Source organism: Hippocampus bargibanti, linkage group LG12 (assembly GCF_051943395.1).
Source record: "Hippocampus bargibanti isolate YZ-2025 linkage group LG12, ASM5194339v1, whole genome shotgun sequence".
Classification (NCBI taxonomy): Eukaryota; Metazoa; Chordata; class Actinopteri; order Syngnathiformes; family Syngnathidae; genus Hippocampus; species Hippocampus bargibanti.
In genome coordinates, this window is record NC_142745.1 from 4,103,100 (window position 1) to 4,121,502 (window position 18,403).

Below are 18,403 nucleotides of genomic sequence, written 5' to 3' on the forward strand. Positions count from 1 at the left end.
TGTTTCTCTGACCTTTCCGCAGTCAACACTTTTGTCGATTGTGTGCATAGCTTCTTGACCAACATCTCAATGGCGCAGATGGTACATTTGCTTTGTGATTTAGTTTTTGTCATGACACAACACCCTGCACGCAAATCACTTTATTTAATCACCACATTTGAAAATAAACTCAGTTTGGCATTTGAATGTAACTTGACACGGTATCACTCTCTGTATCTAACAGATGGTCTACGGTTTCAAAAACAAAGTACTGAACAGACGTAAAGTACTGAACTGTATAAAAAAAGAGCAATTTTTAGCTTCAATAATATCACGCTTAAAATATAAGACATGCTTAAAATGCTTACCCGTAAACGCTTTGAATGCTTAACTCTTTATCATACTGACCTGATCAGTGGCATTTGTTTTACTCTCCCATTGTGATGGTACTGTGACCTGATCAATAGTCATTGATCTTTGAATATTACTTGTTTACTCTCACTAGGTGCTTTTATGACTTTGCTCACTTCATATGTCATCCCTGTGGTTTTGAACAATCAAACATTCATCCCTTGTGAAGCTAACCATAAGGACGTTATGTTAGCCAAAATGCTGATTGATTTGTGCCAAAAAATTGTGGGATACTGGATAATGTGAATTTGTTTTAGAAACTAAAATAATCTATGATTGATAAGGACGCCATTAATTTTTTTTTTCTCTCGTCATACAAATGTTAACCGCCGTAAAATATTACGTCCAAAATGCCAGCATTTGCTTTAATAACAAATGACTTTGTGTATGGCGATGCTGAAGTCTTCACGTCCCGTGATCTTTGGTTCGTCTGGGCTTTCTTTTCAAATCCCCAGAAGACAAAAAAAAAAGCTAAATATTTACAGATGTACAGTATTCACTTGGTCGGAGATCTTGCATTTCTGGCAGTTCGCTTTAGGCCCATCTCCAAACTATGGCTCGGGCGCCATTTGTGGCCCTCCATTCATGTTTTCAGGGGCCCATTGCATATACCAAAAATGAAATTTGACATGGATACGTACTTGAATACACCGAGTAGTGCAACCTGGAAACTTGTCTGTTATGTTTTCAAGCTCATTGAACCTTACGTCACAGACCCTCTCCTGGTCAAACTATTACTAAGCATAAATTGGTACTGTAGTTACAAATAACGCACTGTGCTGTTGGACAAAATATGCATGAAGGGTATTTGCACTTATTTTAGCGCATCATTTGATGGATGTTAAATACAGTAAAGTCTCGTTATATCGATATTCAAGGGAGTCTGAAAAAATATCGATATAACCGGGATTATCGATATATCCGACCCTGTTTGCATGTAATTTTCTCCGTGCGTGCATAGAAATAGTATCGATATAACCGGGACTATCGATATATCTGATATCGATATAACGAGACTTTACTGTACTTGCAACATTTTCCTAGACGTAAGAAAGCGAATCACAGCGATCCAAAATGGCTCCATTGTTTGTGCGCAACACTTGGCCACGACTCTCTGCTATGTCTGAAGGCGTATGGTGAACATCAAGTCAATCCTCCAGATGCTCCAAAGGAATGTGGAACTCTCCAAACCGTTGGATTTGTGCCAAAATGAACGACCTTTCTATAGCCCTTTGACTTTTGTTAATATGGCCGTGGGGACAGTGGCGATTGTTGTTTGCAGTCAGAAAATGGCCTCAGACTTCTGTCAGCAAGCGGAGTTTCTAAAACATGACTTCATGGTTTTCATTGGCGATGGGAAACATGAAGTATGGGTGGTAGTATTATCCAGGGAACCTCAAGAAATGTAATTATTCTAAAAAGACTGCTTTCTCAATTTACATGAAAAACAATATCTGTCTAGAAGTTTGAAACTCGGAACTGTGCCAAAAACGCCACCAGGACTGCCCCTGCTTTTCAGTGGGTCATGGGAAGCCACCGTCAATTTCGTTGCTTTTTTTTCTTCATTGCTTTCCTCAGGAAGCGAACATGTCCAGTAAGAATATGTAGTGACTACTAAGTGGCAGGGATGTGAAACAAATCCGGTGGGTACACTTCAACATGTCATAGTAGGGCAACATTTCTGCAGTGTTATCTGTCTAACCTCAATCGGGACCATTTATACATAGTGCTCCATCGATCGATATTCTGTGTCTGTTCCCGATGAATGGACTCAGGGCAATTCTCTGAGCTTGCGACTGACCAGGACCACAGAAAATAGCATTTTCAGTATGTGGCATTAAAATAGTGGGGCTCAAGTATGTTTTTAACTCATTCACTGTCATTCCCAAATGTATTCAGGAATTGAAAAGCATGACATGGACAGCCATTCCCTAATTTCTTCGGGTTTTGTTTTTTTATTGCGCGGGGTGCCGATTAAGCGCTGTTCAGACCTCTGGCAATGTTTTTCCCCTCCCACGAGGGGGCAGCATTTGACCTTTGTACAGCCGTCCCCATTTCAAGCTCAGATAACTCCAGACCCACATCATTTAGGAATTAAGTGATGAAAGAGAAGAGAGTCTAAGATTTCTTATGCTGCATTTAAACTCAATGTTCTGTGGCCCTGCAATTGGAGTGAAAATGTCCAAAACCCCTGGCACTGAAGTGAACACATTTTTGAACATCATCTGGCAGTCACCCGAGTGTACCCGATTGTCAATTTCACTCGTATACAGAGAGGAGGACTTGTAAATTGACACTTATGCAATCAGTTAGCTTTGCTGTTTCTTCAGTACACCGTTCATCGAATAATTCATCATCATCGACATGTTTTGGGTGTTTCAGGGGAGCTTTCTCTGAGGTGGTCTTGGCAGAGGAGAAAAGGACCCAAAGGTTGGTGGCCATCAAGTGCATCCCCAAGAAGGCGTTAGAAGGAAAAGAGAACAGCATCGAGAATGAGATTGCTGTGCTGCACAAGTAAGTGGACTTCAATAATTTGGGGTTCAACAATCTCTTTTCATCCAATCCGTACGCCAGGACCCTCACTTGAAGTTCAATGTTGTGATGGAAGACTAACTCAAAGGCACAAAGGTTTAATTCAGCTGTGCTAGTTGATTGTTTGAAGCATACTTTCTCGCGAGTGTGACAAGAATTACAGACCGTCACGAAAATGGCATTTCTCCATTCATTCCCAAGTTATTTTTAGAGCTGTTGTTGCCTGGGTTACAGGAGACATACAACTCTAAAATACTCAAAGTACAGATGGCTGAGGGGATACAGGTGGGGGTTAGAAATTGATTCTGTTATAATTTGGTTCAAATGAAGATGTTTGAAACTATGTGTACACTCATTGACTGATTCGATCAGCCCCCCCCCTTCTCCAAACTGAACAAGTTGGGAAATAACACATATTTTATATAATGTAGATATGGATTTCATAAAAGCTGCTTCCAACGAGTCGGTCATTTGGAAATATGACGATAAATGCAGTAATTTTCCAAAAATCACAGTTTCGTTTGATGCACGAAAATAAATACCCAATTTGTATATTGTGAGTGAAGCCACGGCACTACTTTTCTCTAATTTGCTAACTTGAACTCCCCGGTGCTCCGTGAGAGCTATATATGTTGACAGGGGTCAGCAGATGACTCACCAGCCTTTTATGCTCCCCCCTACAGTCACCGTGACCAGTGACAGCCACACCGACGCCACATCTCTCGCCCACACAAACATAAAACAACCGCACACAAACACATCGCGTTTAAATGTGGGTGCGGATGTACATGATGGAGCTCACACGCACCCGCTCGCACGTGTCCGAGCGTTGGGCGCCTTTAATCCGACATTTATCCTTCCGTGGGTCCATCAATCTTTCCTCGCTCAGCTAAGCAGATGAATGAAGCCGCATTGTTCGAGTCAGCGCTGTAATCCGCCACGGGTTTAGAGTGGCGCATAGCTCGGCTACAGCTGTGTCCTTCACGTCAATCGGACGCTCACAGTTTAACGATGTCATAAAAATTATTTTAGCACATTAATGATACAAAATAATACTAAAAAAACACATGTATATACAAATTATATATACATATTATAAAAATTAATTAATTACTTTTTATTTATTTATTTAAAGTAGTAATTAATTAATTAAAGTATTAATATATATATATATATATATATATATATATATATATAATAAAAAAATCCTCGTCTCACCCACCATGGGTGGTGTCTGTCCCCATTTCAGCTCGGGTCCTCTACCAGAGGCCAGGAAGCTTGAGGGTTCTATTAATAAATTAATTAAATTATTAATTAATTGATTACTAAAAATATTTAAATAAAATAAAATAAATAAAATCATAAAAAATAATAATAAATAAAATAAATAAAATTAAAATAATTAACATATATATATATATATTCAGCAGGCGGGATATACATTTATACTTATATTTTTGTAGAATATGAGTTCTACATCAATTGAGAACATAATGTTTTAGTAATCCGACTGTTATTTTGAGAGTTTATATGAATTGTATTTAACACACACATTTGGACTCCTTTGTCCGTTAAAAAGAATTGTAAAAAAAAAATCAGTGTAATTTTAAGTAGATTCTTTACTTACAGACAGTGTAGGTGTTCAAATACCTGACATGTTTCAGCGACTACTTCCGCCTTCGTCAGAGTGTCCAAAATTCAGTGTAGATCGTAACTCATTCACTGCCAGGCGTGCAAAAATGTATCCACTCCACTGCCAGGATTTTTGTCATTGTCACTCGAATTCCAGGACCTACGGAGTATATAGTTTTAGGACTACATAAACAGTCCATGCAGCGTAAGAAACCTTAGACTCTCTTCTTTCATCAGGAAAAAAAGAGTTAATTCCTAAATTATTTGGGTCTGGAGTTATATGAGCTTAAAATGAGGGTGGTTGTCCAAAATGCAATGCAATACATACATATTGGTTTATAGAGCGCTTGAACAACCACTGAAGCTGGAACAAAACACTAACATGGAAAAAATGGAAATGCTGCCCCTTGTGGAAAAGAAAAAAAAACATTGCCACATGGCATGGCCAGCGCTTTATCAATACCCAAGTATGAAAAAACAAAACCCAAACAAATTCTAGAATGGCGCTCTACATAATATTTTCAATTGCCGAATAAATTCATGATTGGCAGTGAATGAGTTAAGTACAATATTTAGTTTTTTTGTTTCATTAACCATGACTTTTTTGTTGCAGGATAAAACACGCCAACATTGTGACTCTGGAAGAAATATTTGAGAGTAAATCACACCTGTACCTTGTCATGCAGCTGTGAGTATTCACATACGTGTGAGTTTGGAGCCTCGGGCTTGTGCCATCTCTCACACATTGCTCGTCACATGCCATTAATTACACACCGTCGTGCACTCATGTGCTTGCACGTACAGGGACCCACGCAAGCACACATCGCACAAAGCTTACTTACAGACACCGTCGGGGAGTTTTGCCTTTTCATCTGCAGCCAATCAGCCTGTCGTACGCCTGAGTGATGGAAATGTCAGGGAAAAAAGATGGATAAGGATCAGGAAACTGCACACACAATCACTGGTGTCAAAAATGATAAAGGCAGAAAGGCAGGGTGAAGAGATACATTTATATTTTTGACTCGATGTCATTGTACTCCCTTGTGATACACTATATGTGAGGCCTCATCAAAATTTGAGCATGACCCAGTTGCGCAGTGACGAATCTATACGTTAACTGAATGGAGCCAAGTTAATTCGATTAACATGATTAACAGTGGGCAGCTTAGCACTTTATCATGATTACAAGGTCCGTGAAATGTAGTGTAGTGTAGTGTAGTGTAACAACAACAAAAGTGTAATATGTTTTTTAGAAAAGTATTCTCGAATTGAACGTTTGTGTACTGAATGGAACGTTTGGCAATGCGAGTGAAATGCTTTAATGAGCTAATTCTCTGCAAGCAAAATTGTGGCACCATCTAGTGGATGCTCGATAAAAAGGCAATGACAAAGGGAGAAAATCAATGCGTTTTGGCAATGAATTACACGATTGAAATTATAACGCAGCATTTTTTTAATCAGTCTTTTTCATCAGTCAATTTCAACCACAGTGTTAATTAACCCCTTAGAGCAAGCAATTTTGGACTATTTTTAAGCCCCCGCAAAAGAGCTTCCAAATTGCACTGACTCAGTATGCTGAGGGCAGGTGACACAGATAAATACCCTCATATAAAACGTCTTACGACATCAATGTTACCACATCGTTGTGACCTGCCCCAAAAATGTGGCTGTGTTTCTTTTATCCATTCAGGGTGTCTGGTGGGGAATTGTTTGACCGTATCATCGAAAAAGGCTTCTACACAGAGAAAGATGCCAGTAAACTCATTCAGCAAATTCTGGATGCTGTCAAATACCTCCATGACATGGGAATCGTGCATCGAGACCTCAAGGTTTGTTTGTTTTTTTTTTTCTTTTCTTTTTTTAAATGTTTGTCATGAAATTGAAAATTGGTCGCAGCATCAAAATACATGTTTGTTTGTTTTTGTAATTGTGGTACTGGATTTCATGTCTGTCCTCTCCTGGGATTTCAAATTATGTATTGTGGCAAGCGTGCTGAGTTTTTTATGAATGTATTCAGGACAAGAGTGATTGTTCCACATGTCTGCTTTGCGTCACAGCCAGAGAATCTGCTCTACTACAGCATGGAAGAAGACTCCAAAATTATGATCAGTGACTTTGGCCTGTCTAAAATCGAAGGCTCTGGGAGTGTTATGTCAACAGCCTGCGGAACTCCCGGATATGTCGGTAAATAAGTTGCCTGCATTCTCAAAATGCAAGATACAAAAATGCTTTTTTTTTTATTCTAAAGTTGCTTCATGATTAACTCATTCACTGCCAGACGTGCAAAAATGTGTCCATTCCAGTGCCAGGGTTTTTGTCATTGTCACTCAAATTCTTGGACGCACAGAATATTGAGTTTTAGGACGACATAAACATTCAATGCAGCATAATAAAGCTTAGACTCGCTTCTTTCATCAGAAAAAAAGTCAATTCCTAAATTATATTGGTTAGAGTTATATGAGCTTGAAATGAGGGCGGCTGTCCAAAACACAATGCAATACATACATACTGTATTGGCTTATATAGCGCTTTGACAACAGCTAAAGCTGGAACAAATCTCTAACATGGAAAAAAAGGGAAATCCTGCCCCCTTGTGGAAGGGGAAAAAAAACATAGCCAGAGGCCTGGCCACCGCTTTATCGGCACCCAAGCAAGAAAAAAACAAAACTATTCGCGAATGGCGCACTTCGTCATATTTTCAATTCCCAAATAAATTTGTGAATGGCAGTGAATGAGTTAATTAAAAAAAAAAACAAACTGGCAGAGTGACACGTAGAAATAAATTCTATGCCATACAATAAAATGTCATAAAAGAGTTCGCTGCTCTTTGCTAACACATAAGTAAAGTATGTAAAGTAGGTCTGAATGTGCTTCAACTTGGATTGTGCATTTTACTGTCATGCAAGTTTAAAAATAAGGTAACCATGTATTATTCAAAATGAAGAATATGTTTTTATGATCATCTATTGCACAGGTGTCAAAATCAAGGCCCGCGGGCCAAATCCGGCCCGCCACATTATTTTTTTTCGGCCCGCGAAAGCAAATCAAACTTGTTAAATTCCATGATGATTGCTAAAATCTGAGCCAAAATTTCATATTTTTGGATGTCAACCACAATAAAAGTCATTATTCTTGACTTCAGATTTGAAAACGAGTTATTCATTAATTTGCTGTGTGCTCTATATGTAATATTTGAAGGGATTTAAACATTCTAACGGGTTCCCCAAATTGATAACGGCCCTCGAGAGGAAACCATAACTACAATGTGGCCCGCGGCAAAAAATGACTTTGACACCCCTGATCTATGGTAACCTCACTTCTCACTTTTGTTATTATTGATGACGTTTTATTGTGGCTTTAATCATATTATAATGATCAACCAGAACAGAGACATCCATATCTGGCTTGATGGTAACACAGAAAGTGAAAAAAATATATACGATTTGTTTCTAATAATTTATTGTCTTCATTGCAGCCCCTGAGGTTCTGGCCCAGAAGCCCTACAGTAAAGCCGTCGACTGCTGGTCCATTGGAGTCATCGCCTATATTCTGTGAGTATGCAGCCATATATTACGCGTTTTCTTCTTTTGTTTTTTGGGAACCTGTTGTGTCTGGATGCCTCAGCTCTTCATTTATCAATTCTCAGGTTATGTGGCTACCCTCCATTTTACGACGAGAACGACGCCAAACTCTTTGAGCAGATCCTAAAGGCAGAATACGAGTTTGATTCACCATACTGGGATGACATCTCGGATTCAGGTAATTTACAGGTGCATTAAAAAGACAAACATTTATGGTGAATGATGAATACTGAGAGATGCTGTTGTCAAATGCCATTAAATATACATTTGTATTGAACAACGAAAAAAACTACAGTTGCATTCCTGAAGTGTGATGAAGTATTTTGTTTTTATCTTGACAGCTAAAGATTTCATAATCCATTTGATGGAGAAAGACCCCAATATACGTTACACCTGTGAGCAGGCCCTGCAACACCCATGGTAATTGTTATAAACGCCTTTCCTATTAGCATTAAAGGACAACCGACATCACTTTTTTTTGTTTCCTAACTGACATCAGAAGAACGTTTTAGCACCCAAAAGAGGCAAAAGATGGCGACAAAGTCCGTGGAAACGGGCTTATTATTTCCTTAGAATTTTTGTCAGCGAATATCAAATAGATGCTCGGTGAAACACACAAGGATTCCCCATCGCATTATTTATGTTTTCCTTCTAATTTCGCCATCAACACGGATCATCACGAAGTTTTCAGACCAAACAAAGTACCGCAAAATGCATTGATGTGATGAAAGGACTGCTACAATGTGTCGCTTTCTCGGTCAGGGGTGTTCCTTCAGTGACGTGACGACTCGTCACCAACTCAAAAACAAGACTTCTGGAATATTCAGCGAGAGTCTTAAAACGTAAAATATAGCTATATGTGGTGGAATCTTTGTAAAATACGCTCAGTAGAAGTCATTTGAAGCCATTTTACAAATTATGGACACAACTTGTCCCGAGGCGTCGGTTGTCCTTTAAGAAACCATGTTTGTATTTCAAATGTAATCTTAATCATGTTAAGAATGACTGTTTTTTTTGCTAGTTGTTGCTAATTTATAGCCAGGTGAGTTACAAAAATTCAGATGGGGTGAGGTGTTTCTTCCAGGAGACTATTTGTATAAACTCGATAGAGTGTTAGGCTTGTTAAACAGTGTCACACGCACAGACACACACGTACTGAAATGTTTCTTCACTTTAGGATTGCTGGAGACACTGCACTCGATAAGAACATCCATGAGTCTGTCAGTGCACAGATCAAGAAGAACTTTGCCAAAAGTAAATGGAAGGTCAGACATTTTTTTCGATATTTACATCTTGGTTTTGTTTATTTAGATGCGGCGGCACGCAAAAAAATGACAAATTCTAAAACTCTTGCCTGTTGATTGGACGATGTCCCAGCTAACCTTTTACTGTGGTGTCCCGAAGCGGTTGAAAGTGACTGTTGTGTTCGTGTCCCTTCTCAGCAAGCATTCAACGCGACGGCTGTTGTCCGCCACATGAGGCGTCTTCAGCTGGGCACCAACCATGAAGGACCAAACCAAGAGACCCTGACGAGCCCGTGCCACCTGCTGATTCCAGGAGAGGATTCTCAACACGCAGGTGTGTAGTCTACACCCTCTGTTGTCTCTGTCTTGTTCATTTACACAGCAACGTCCTGGGTTAGCCACACTAAAAGGCCACTGGGGGGGGGGGGTTGTTGTTTTAACTCATTTTGCTATCGACTCTGTTTCATTTGAGCGGTAACCTATCACGTGACCTAGAAGAGCCTTCGTATGCGTCAAGGTTAAACTCTTGTAGATGCGTGTAACAGAGAATCCGGTAATTTTCAAAATAAAATACAAAGGATTCCGAAATGAATAAAACGGAAATGTTTAAATAAAATTATTTATTATTTCCGTCTGACCCGGCACCAAGCGACAGAGGGCATGGGGACTGCAGCCTTAAAGCAATGTTTCATCATTTACTTTTGATGTACTGGTGTAGTATTTTTTTTTTGCCTTATTATCATTTGAGTGCCTCTTGTTGGGTGGTTCTCGCCTTAATAATTGATTTACCAGGAAGTCTAATGCCTATTTTCTTTTAGAGTCGTGTGGGGAGGCAGGGTGCTCCCAGGCACTGGACGCAGATGGCATGGACCCTCTGTCCAGCAGTACCTACCGCTGCCACCCGACCAGCCGGGTGTGATCCGTGTGCTCCTTCACTACCTCGTCGACCCCAGTGATTTTTTTTTACCATTTTAAAACCCTCTCGGTGAAACCAGAGGCCGTGACTCCCTCACGCCCCTTCATGTCTGGTTCGGAATGAGACATCGTTCCAACCTCTCGCCTGCAGGGGGAGCAAGTCTGTCCAGTCTGGGAAGCAAGGAGATTCAGATTCAGAAAATCGGGTGGTGATTGATTATTATGATGACTAGTTGTCAGACTGGGCGGTTAGTTTGGGCTAAGAGCATTCAAAGTAAAGAGGAGAGGACTGTTTCTTTCCGATGTAGGACAGAGCTTAGACTATTATTTGGACGCAGGCTGCGTTTGCTCTTGTTATGATTTGTTTTGTGTTATTTGTGCATGATCAGAAGAGAGAACTCTTGGAAATATGCCTTTTTTTGTTGTTACGGAGGACGGGGTGCCATTGATATAAAGACGTTCCTATATCTTAATGAAATATTTTGAATGTAACAGAGTCCAATTTAATCGTACTGCAGAGTGAACACAGATTTGTCTGCTTTGAGACCCTCTGTGACCCGTATGCAAAACTCCATCCGTCCCTATGTAGCCTTTTATGAAATTTATATATATATATACAGGATAAAACTATGCGCGTATGTGCGTGCAAATGTGGTGTTTCCATGCAGCTGTAACAAAGGCTCCCCTTTGGCTTCTTACAAGCTCTTAAACCAGGTGAGCACAGCGAACTTTGTCTATGGTGCCTTTAGGGTTTACAGTGTGATTGATTTATTGTGGGAGCTTGTCAAGTGTGTCTACCTGCAAAGTCTTCATGTGTTTTATTTTTTATGATTTTCTATATTTGCTACAACTACATCGTTTGACCTTTTCTTTAAAATCAAGGTGAATTATAATCAGACAGTCATGAGAGCCTGAAAATAGGACTATGGATGCAAAAGTATACATATATGAATCTAGCAATGTGTACTGGAGACATATGTCTTTTTCCCCAACTATTTCATTATTTGGAGCTTTTAAAAAACATCTGGTACATTGAAGAATGTCAATATGCATCATTATTTTTTATTTCTTCACCATTTTCTTGTGTTGTTGTGAATCCTGTAATGTGAGCGGCTAAGTCTTGAATGGGTTCCTTATGAGAAGGTTTAATGCCCATTATTCTTCAAGATGTTTAAATGCACCAAAAATATCCGTCTGATGTGGCAGCGTGCAAAACCGTTGTGAGTAGTCACCGTAAGGTCAGCGCTGGAGAGAACTAGTGAGAAAGAAACCCTGCCGAAAACTTAATGATGTTGCTTTAAAGGACAACCGACGTCACTTTATTGTTTCCTAACTGACATCAGAAAAACGTTTTATAGCATCTAAAATACCCAAAACACGCAGTATGATATTTTTAGTCAAATGCAAAACACCAATAAAAATGACTTCAAGTGTCCAAAATCTGCAAAAAAATTGAGCTACGAATTGGGCATTTTCAGAAAGTCCCGCCCCCAGTTCGTGACGTCACGCCAAGACGTCTTACATTGCTGGAGAATCAAAACAATGGCTTCAGATTTGGAGAATATGCTTTCTTGTTACACATCCAGTTATGAATATGATTCATATAGTTCTGAAGAGGAAAGCATACATGTTTGCAATCGATTAAAGAATTTATTCCGTGCCATTTTGAGGCAACATTGGGGGGAAATGGATCAGGCAGAAATGGCGACCTCTTGTAGACATGACAGTGTATTGCGTTTCCACACGCTGAAAAATTCCTTATATGGAGCTTGGTCGCCCTCTTCTGGCAACATGAGATTTTCTGACCAAACAAGCATTGACGTGATGGAAGGACTGCTACAATGTGTCTTTTTTTTTCGGTCAGGGGTGTTCCTTCAGTGACGTCACGTACGGACTCGTCACCAACTCAAAAACAAGACTTCCTGAATATTCAGCGCGAGTCTTAAAACGCAAAATACAGCTATATGCGGTGGAATATTTGTAAAATACGCTCAGTAGAAGTCATTTGAAGCCATTTTACAAATTATGGACACAACTTCGACGTCGGTTGTCCTTTAAATGAAAATGCTATCGCTTTATTCGGCATTTCTGTCAGGTAAGGTAGCGTGGACGTGTTTTTTGGACAGTGAACCGTAAAATGTCGAAAGCGTTTCCAAAAGTGAACTGTTCGCTCGTGTATTCTCAAATTTCCTCGATTGACAAAGGGGGACGATAACGTTGAATTATTTTTCTTAAGGTGCTCTGATGTTCTGAGCTCCTGTTGTCATGCCGGTGTTGTGTTTTGCGGGATGATGTCACGTTGTCGTTAGTTCAGAGCGCAAGCTAGTCGAGACTCAATCAACAGCAGCGTTTTGACTCTGCCGTCTCACTATTGGTTGAGTCGATTTCAAGAATATATCTGTAATAATTCACTGATTACTCCCCTATTCCACCACAATGTTTTTACATGAGCATATAGTGTCCCTTGTTTGAAAATTGAGCTAAAACATCTTGGGCAAAAGAATGAAAATCAAACACACCTGGTCAATGAAGGAAATGATCATGAAATACATAATAATGTAGCCATTCGCTCACAACTGAACTTGCTGTGATAAGATATTTTCTTATTTGTTTAATGTAATTTTATTTTTTAAATACACCGCAAGGTTGAACATACACATTATTATCGCAAATGTTACTGCTTTCAATTCCGGCATGAGAATTGCTCTTCATGGGGATAAAGGGAAATTAATAGTGTCAAGGTGATCTACTTTCTCTTCGTTTACTCTTTTTGCTTGTCCAGGTGGGTTTGTCATCCAACGGAGTGTTTTTACCCTGAATATGTTGTATTTTTTTTTTTATACAGTATTTTAAACTGTACACAAAGGTGCAATTCATCATCGGCTGTGGAAAAGTGACTGTAAATGAAACACATTAAACTCCTTGTCTATGCATTAGTCATCTGAACTCGACTCCTCTGTAACGCATTTGATTCAGTCAGAACGCATGCTGTACACAATCGAAATCATTTCATTTGGGGGAGCCAATGCTCTTTCCCTAACAGAGGTTGGGTCGTTGAACGTCTGCGAGCGGAATGGCAAGAGAGCTTTGATAGTGAAGCTCCTCGCGGAGAGTCGAAACGATGCGGTGAAAGCAGGACCGCGAGGGGCCCGCTTCCTAAAAATTGCATGGATGGTCGGCAAGAAAGTGCTGACAGATGCGAGTCACGTCTTGACGTGGAAACGGGAGCTGTGTTGCCATGAAGTTGAGGGGGTAAACCCAAGATGGCACTAGAGATGACTGAAGCGACCTTCCGTGGCCAAATAATGATAACAACATTAGTCTTTAGCCTTAAAAAAATACAGTAAAGTCTCGTTATATCGATATTCAAGGGAGTCCGAAAAAATATCGATATAACCGGGACTATCGATATATCCGACCCTGTTTGCATGTAATTTTCTCCGTACGTGCATAGAAATAGTATCGATATAACCGGGACTATCGATATATCCGATATCGATATAACGAGACTTTACTGTATATATGAAATAAAAAATAAAATCAACATAGATGGCAAAATACAGAATAATAATAATACATTTCATTTAGAAGCACCTTTCAAAACTCTCAAGGACACTTTACAGTCACTGGATATTTTTTCTGCGGGCGAGCAGCGGCAGCCACACGCACCAGGTACACAAGTGGCCACTATCATACTTGATGCACAGCTATATCATTAAGATGAATTCATACAACAGAAAATATTTGTTATAGTTGTCCACTTTAGTAACAGATGTGCCTGAAAGAGTTAAATCACACATTTTTGGAGTTAAATATTCCAGTTTAGAATATGTAGTGATCCTTAATTTCAATGTGTCTTGACTGTCTTGGGAGACATTTTCACTAACCCAACAACTTGTGTGGCTTACTGATAACGCTCATTATAACAATGGTGATGAGGGCACTTGGAAAATTCAAAGTCGAGAACCCCTCCAAAAACATTAAGGGTGAAATAGTCAACACTTGCAAAACAATTCCTTAATAGGGTGTGTTGGTCCTACTTGTAGAACAGCAGATATATATCTTCTGGTGTGTGTGTGTGTGTGTGTGTGTGTGTGTGTGTGTGTGTGTGTGTGTGTGTGTGTGTGTGTGTGTGTGTGTGTGTGTGTGTGTGTGTGTGTGTGTGCGTGCGTGCGTGCGTGCGTGCGTGTGTGTGTGTGTGTGTGTGTGTGTGTGTGTGTGTGTGTGTGTGTGTGTGTGAGAGTTTGCTCTATGGATAAAACTACTAATTATGCAGCTGCAGAGGATCAACTGTTTCACCGTATACATGGCACACCTGAAAATCCACCACGAGACTTGTGACCGCATATTCGTTTGAGATTTGGTGGTATAAAACTCACAAATATTCTCGAGCGTCGATGCTTGGTCTGTCTCTACTTCCAGACAAGATGCGTGAAGCAAGCAGATGTGGCAACCATCAAAGGCATTCTTTATTAGTTCATTCCTTCAATTTATTAGTTTGTCACTTCAGTTGAGTTGAAACTCAAAACAGCAGGAAGTGTGTCGTGGGAGAAAAAAAATGGCAAACACCTTGTGAAAACTTTCCATTCTTATGACAACAAACACAGCAGACATATTAACCTCCGGCGAGCGCCGACTGGAGTCCTGCTGACAGACGTCCATTCAAACGGCGTGTGCGTTTTGTACACATCATTTCAACTACGAGAGCTTTCCCTGCTGAGATGTCCGTCTCTCTCTCTCTCTCTCACACACACACACACACACACACACACACACACACACACACACACACACACACACACACACACACACACACACACATGCACACATGCACACGCACACAAGAATGAAAAACTTGTGAGGACCGACCAAAAGGTCCCTCTTTGTCAAAAAGGTCCTCATTACGTATGGTATAAACCCATTGTTGTCCTCACAAGAATAGTCATACAAACACACACACACACATGCATACACGCACACACACATTTTTTTTGTGTATGCATGGCTCTCGATTTGACAAAATAAATAAAAAATCTTCAAGAAAAGCCACAACCAATTTAAAGATACATTTATATTTTTTTTCCAAACAATATATTTCATGATAATACGTAAATATAATAGTGTTTCATGATTACTTGATTTATAAATGACTTTTGCTGATTCAGCTTTTATCAATTCTCCCACGCACTCATATCCTTAATCAGGAAACCCGGCGCTCGTAGTTTCAACTTTTATCTGGAGCTCATTTCAGTTTTGGAAGAAGATCCAGACTGCTTGAAGAATCAATATTTTGTTTGGGCTGAAGCGGGAAAATAAAGATAAAAGTGATGACTGGCGTCAGATTTTCCTGCGTTTTGAGGCCTTGTTCAAACCGGGTTATTGGAACATAAACAAAACAATGTCCCTGAGGTGCTGAAAGCAAAGTAGAGGGTGAGAGCCTTGAAATTATACAGTGAGATCATCTTCCACTTCATCAGGATGAGTGACTCGCAGAGTCAGAGTGCGTGTTCTCCTTGGAGCAAATTTGGGAAAGTGAATAGCGCACCATGAGGAAGTGGCTTATTTAAAGGACAACCGACGTCTCCGGACAAGTTGTGTCCATAATTTGTAAAATGGCTTCAAATGACTTCTACTGAGCGTATTCTACAAAGATTCCACCGCATGTAGCTATATTTCACGTTTTAAGACTCGCCCTGAATATTCCGGAAGTCTTGTTTTTGAGTTGGTGACGAGTCCTCACCCTACGTCACTGAAGGAACGCCCCTAATCGAAAAAAGGACACATTGTAGCAGTCCTTCCATCACGTCAATGCATTTTGCTGTACTTGTTTGGTCTGAAAACTTCGTGTTGCACCAAAAAGAGGCAGAAGAGGGCGACAAAGCTCTGTGTAAGGAATTAATCAGCCTTTGGAAACGGGCTGAATAATTCCTTACACGGAGCTTTGTCGCCATTTTCTGCCTCTTTTTTGGTGCTACATTTTCCCCCCCTATTGCCTCAAAATGGCATGGAATAAATTATTTCATCGATTGGAAACATGTATGCTTTCCTCTTCAGAACTATTTGAATCATATTCATAACTGGATGAGTAACAAGAAAGCATATTCTCCGAATCTGAAGCCATTGTTTTGATCCTCCAGCAAGGCAAGACATCTTGGGGTGACACCACGAACAAGGGGGCGGGACCTTCTGAAACTGGCCACTTCCGGGTTCATTTTTTTGCAGATTTGCAGTTTTACATTCGACAAAAAATATCATACTGTGTGTTTTGGGTATTTTAGATGCTATAAAATGTTTTTCTGATGTCAGTTAGGAAACAAAAAAGTGATGTCGGTTCTCCTTTAAGGATGACTCACAGTTTCAAAACTATTGGACGAAAGAAAAATCAGAATGAAAGAGTCGGATCTAAAATGGCAATTTTCAGATTTGTTTGACAGGATAAAACAGTAAATAAAAAATATTGTGTATTGTTGTACTTTGTTTTATTTTTTTATGGATCTTATCTGATGATAAGCATGTTGATCAATTTTAGACGAAATGTGATGCCAAAGGAAACACATCTTTAGATGATTATTCCAAATATGTGAAAGAGTCTTTCCCCCTGCCCGAAATGGTCACGGGGGTGGTTATCTGCGTGGACTTGCATGTGTTGAGTTTCCTCTGGGCGCACTGGTTTCCTCCCACAATCCAAACACATGCACTCTACATTAAGTGGAAACTTCAACTTGCCCCCAAGTGCGGTTGCCCCCATGCCTGTCCACATGCATTTAACATCCCTCTCCATGGTTGGAGAGGGAACAACTTGATTTGCATGGGCATTTGACTTTCTGGAAGTCTACATCCATCTGGTAAAAATTAGTAAGGTTTTTTGAGGACTCATGTGGAAATAGATTGACTGGTGTGACTTTTAACCCTGAGAAATATCAGTCAGTTCAGTCGTATGACTGAACTGTTACATTAAGGATTTAACTTTTCGTCTAACAGGCAAAAAAAACTGAATGAGGAGGTTTTCACCCATCCATCCATCCATCCATCCATCCATCCATCCATCCATCCATCCATCCATCCATCTATCTATCTATCTATCTATCTATCTATCTATCTATCTATCTATCTATCTATCTATCTATCTATCTATCTATCTATCTATCTATCTATCTATCTATCTATCTATCTATTCAAAAATATGTACAGTATAGAAAAAACAATAACAATAACTCAACCAATAGCCAAAGTGAAAGTTGAACGGCTGAATGAAGATTTATGAACTAAAGCAAGGTTGCAAAAATAGCCCCATCCAGTGTTGGGGACCACCAGCATGGAGTAGTATTGGCTGACATGTGTTCTGCAGCTTGGCTGTGCACACGGTAGGTTTTTTGTTGAGAAAGCTGTGTGTGTTTATCATCTTTGGCTGACTTCCATGAGATTTTGACACTTAGCTGCAGGCAAGCTTGGTGAAGTCGGACCAGGGAGAACAAAAAGTGAGCTATCCATAATCTTAACACAAGGAAGGCACCGAGAAGCTAGCAAAAAGCTTGTAAATGTCGCGTTCTATCCCACTTTAGTTGAGAACAATCCCTCTACAGCTGCTAAAGGTTTACTTTTATCCGTCTTCCCATTTTAAATCCTGTTTCTCATCCTTCGATCCCTCAGTCGTATACATGTGGAAGTCATTTGTTTCATGTCAAATGTCGTAAAAAATAATGGCGGAACTCTCAATTGGTTGCACAATGGCGTGAAAAACATCTTCAACAGATAATTATATGTGAATGTGAGCGCAAATGATTGTCAGGGGTGTCCTTTATTTTTGTTCACAACAGGAGTTAGTTAATGATTCGTCCATAGCTTGGCTCTCTTAATATGCTTTTTCACCATCTGCTGGCCCGAGGTGGAACATCACCAACAGCACAGTTTACAAAAAAATCGAACTGTCCCAGTTCTCCTCGTAGCAAATCTGTGAAATTCAGTCATTAAAAGAATACACCAAGGATGAAGAATAATAGCCCACAATTCATTTTGGCCTTAAATATAAAGGTAAGGCAAGTCAGTAAAAATCAGTCACTAACGCGCATAACTACGCATGTCATCTGTCAATATCATATACAGTGAGAC

At 39.8% G+C, this 18,403-nt stretch overlaps 2 protein-coding genes across 4 annotated transcripts in view; one reads left to right on the forward strand and one right to left on the reverse strand.

Annotated features, from left to right (window-relative positions):
• nek4 (NIMA-related kinase 4) overlaps positions 1-9,626 on the reverse strand; it is a 35,602-nt gene extending 25,976 nt beyond the window's left edge. The window contains exons 1-3 of the mRNA XM_089011152.1: positions 9,490-9,626; positions 5,397-5,452; positions 4,573-4,714 (exon numbers count right to left, since the gene is read on the reverse strand). The gene's annotated coding sequence lies outside the window, so the exon portion shown is untranslated. The remainder of the gene's footprint in view (positions 1-4,572; positions 4,715-5,396; positions 5,453-9,489) is intronic.
• camk1b (calcium/calmodulin dependent protein kinase Ib) overlaps positions 1-13,230 on the forward strand; it is a 30,283-nt gene extending 17,053 nt beyond the window's left edge. For all 3 annotated transcript variants that reach the window (XM_089011155.1, XM_089011154.1, XM_089011156.1), the window contains 10 exons: positions 2,773-2,904; positions 5,168-5,242; positions 6,245-6,383; positions 6,612-6,738; positions 8,030-8,105; positions 8,201-8,313; positions 8,477-8,555; positions 9,313-9,400; positions 9,578-9,713; positions 10,198-13,230. In XM_089011155.1, the coding sequence (XP_088867281.1) occupies positions 2,773-2,904; positions 5,168-5,242; positions 6,245-6,383; positions 6,612-6,738; positions 8,030-8,105; positions 8,201-8,313; positions 8,477-8,555; positions 9,313-9,400; positions 9,578-9,713; positions 10,198-10,298 (1,066 nt within the window). In that variant the 3' untranslated portion in view covers positions 10,299-13,230. The remainder of the gene's footprint in view (positions 1-2,772; positions 2,905-5,167; positions 5,243-6,244; positions 6,384-6,611; positions 6,739-8,029; positions 8,106-8,200; positions 8,314-8,476; positions 8,556-9,312; positions 9,401-9,577; positions 9,714-10,197) is intronic.
• Positions 13,231-18,403: the final 5,173 nt, after the last annotated feature.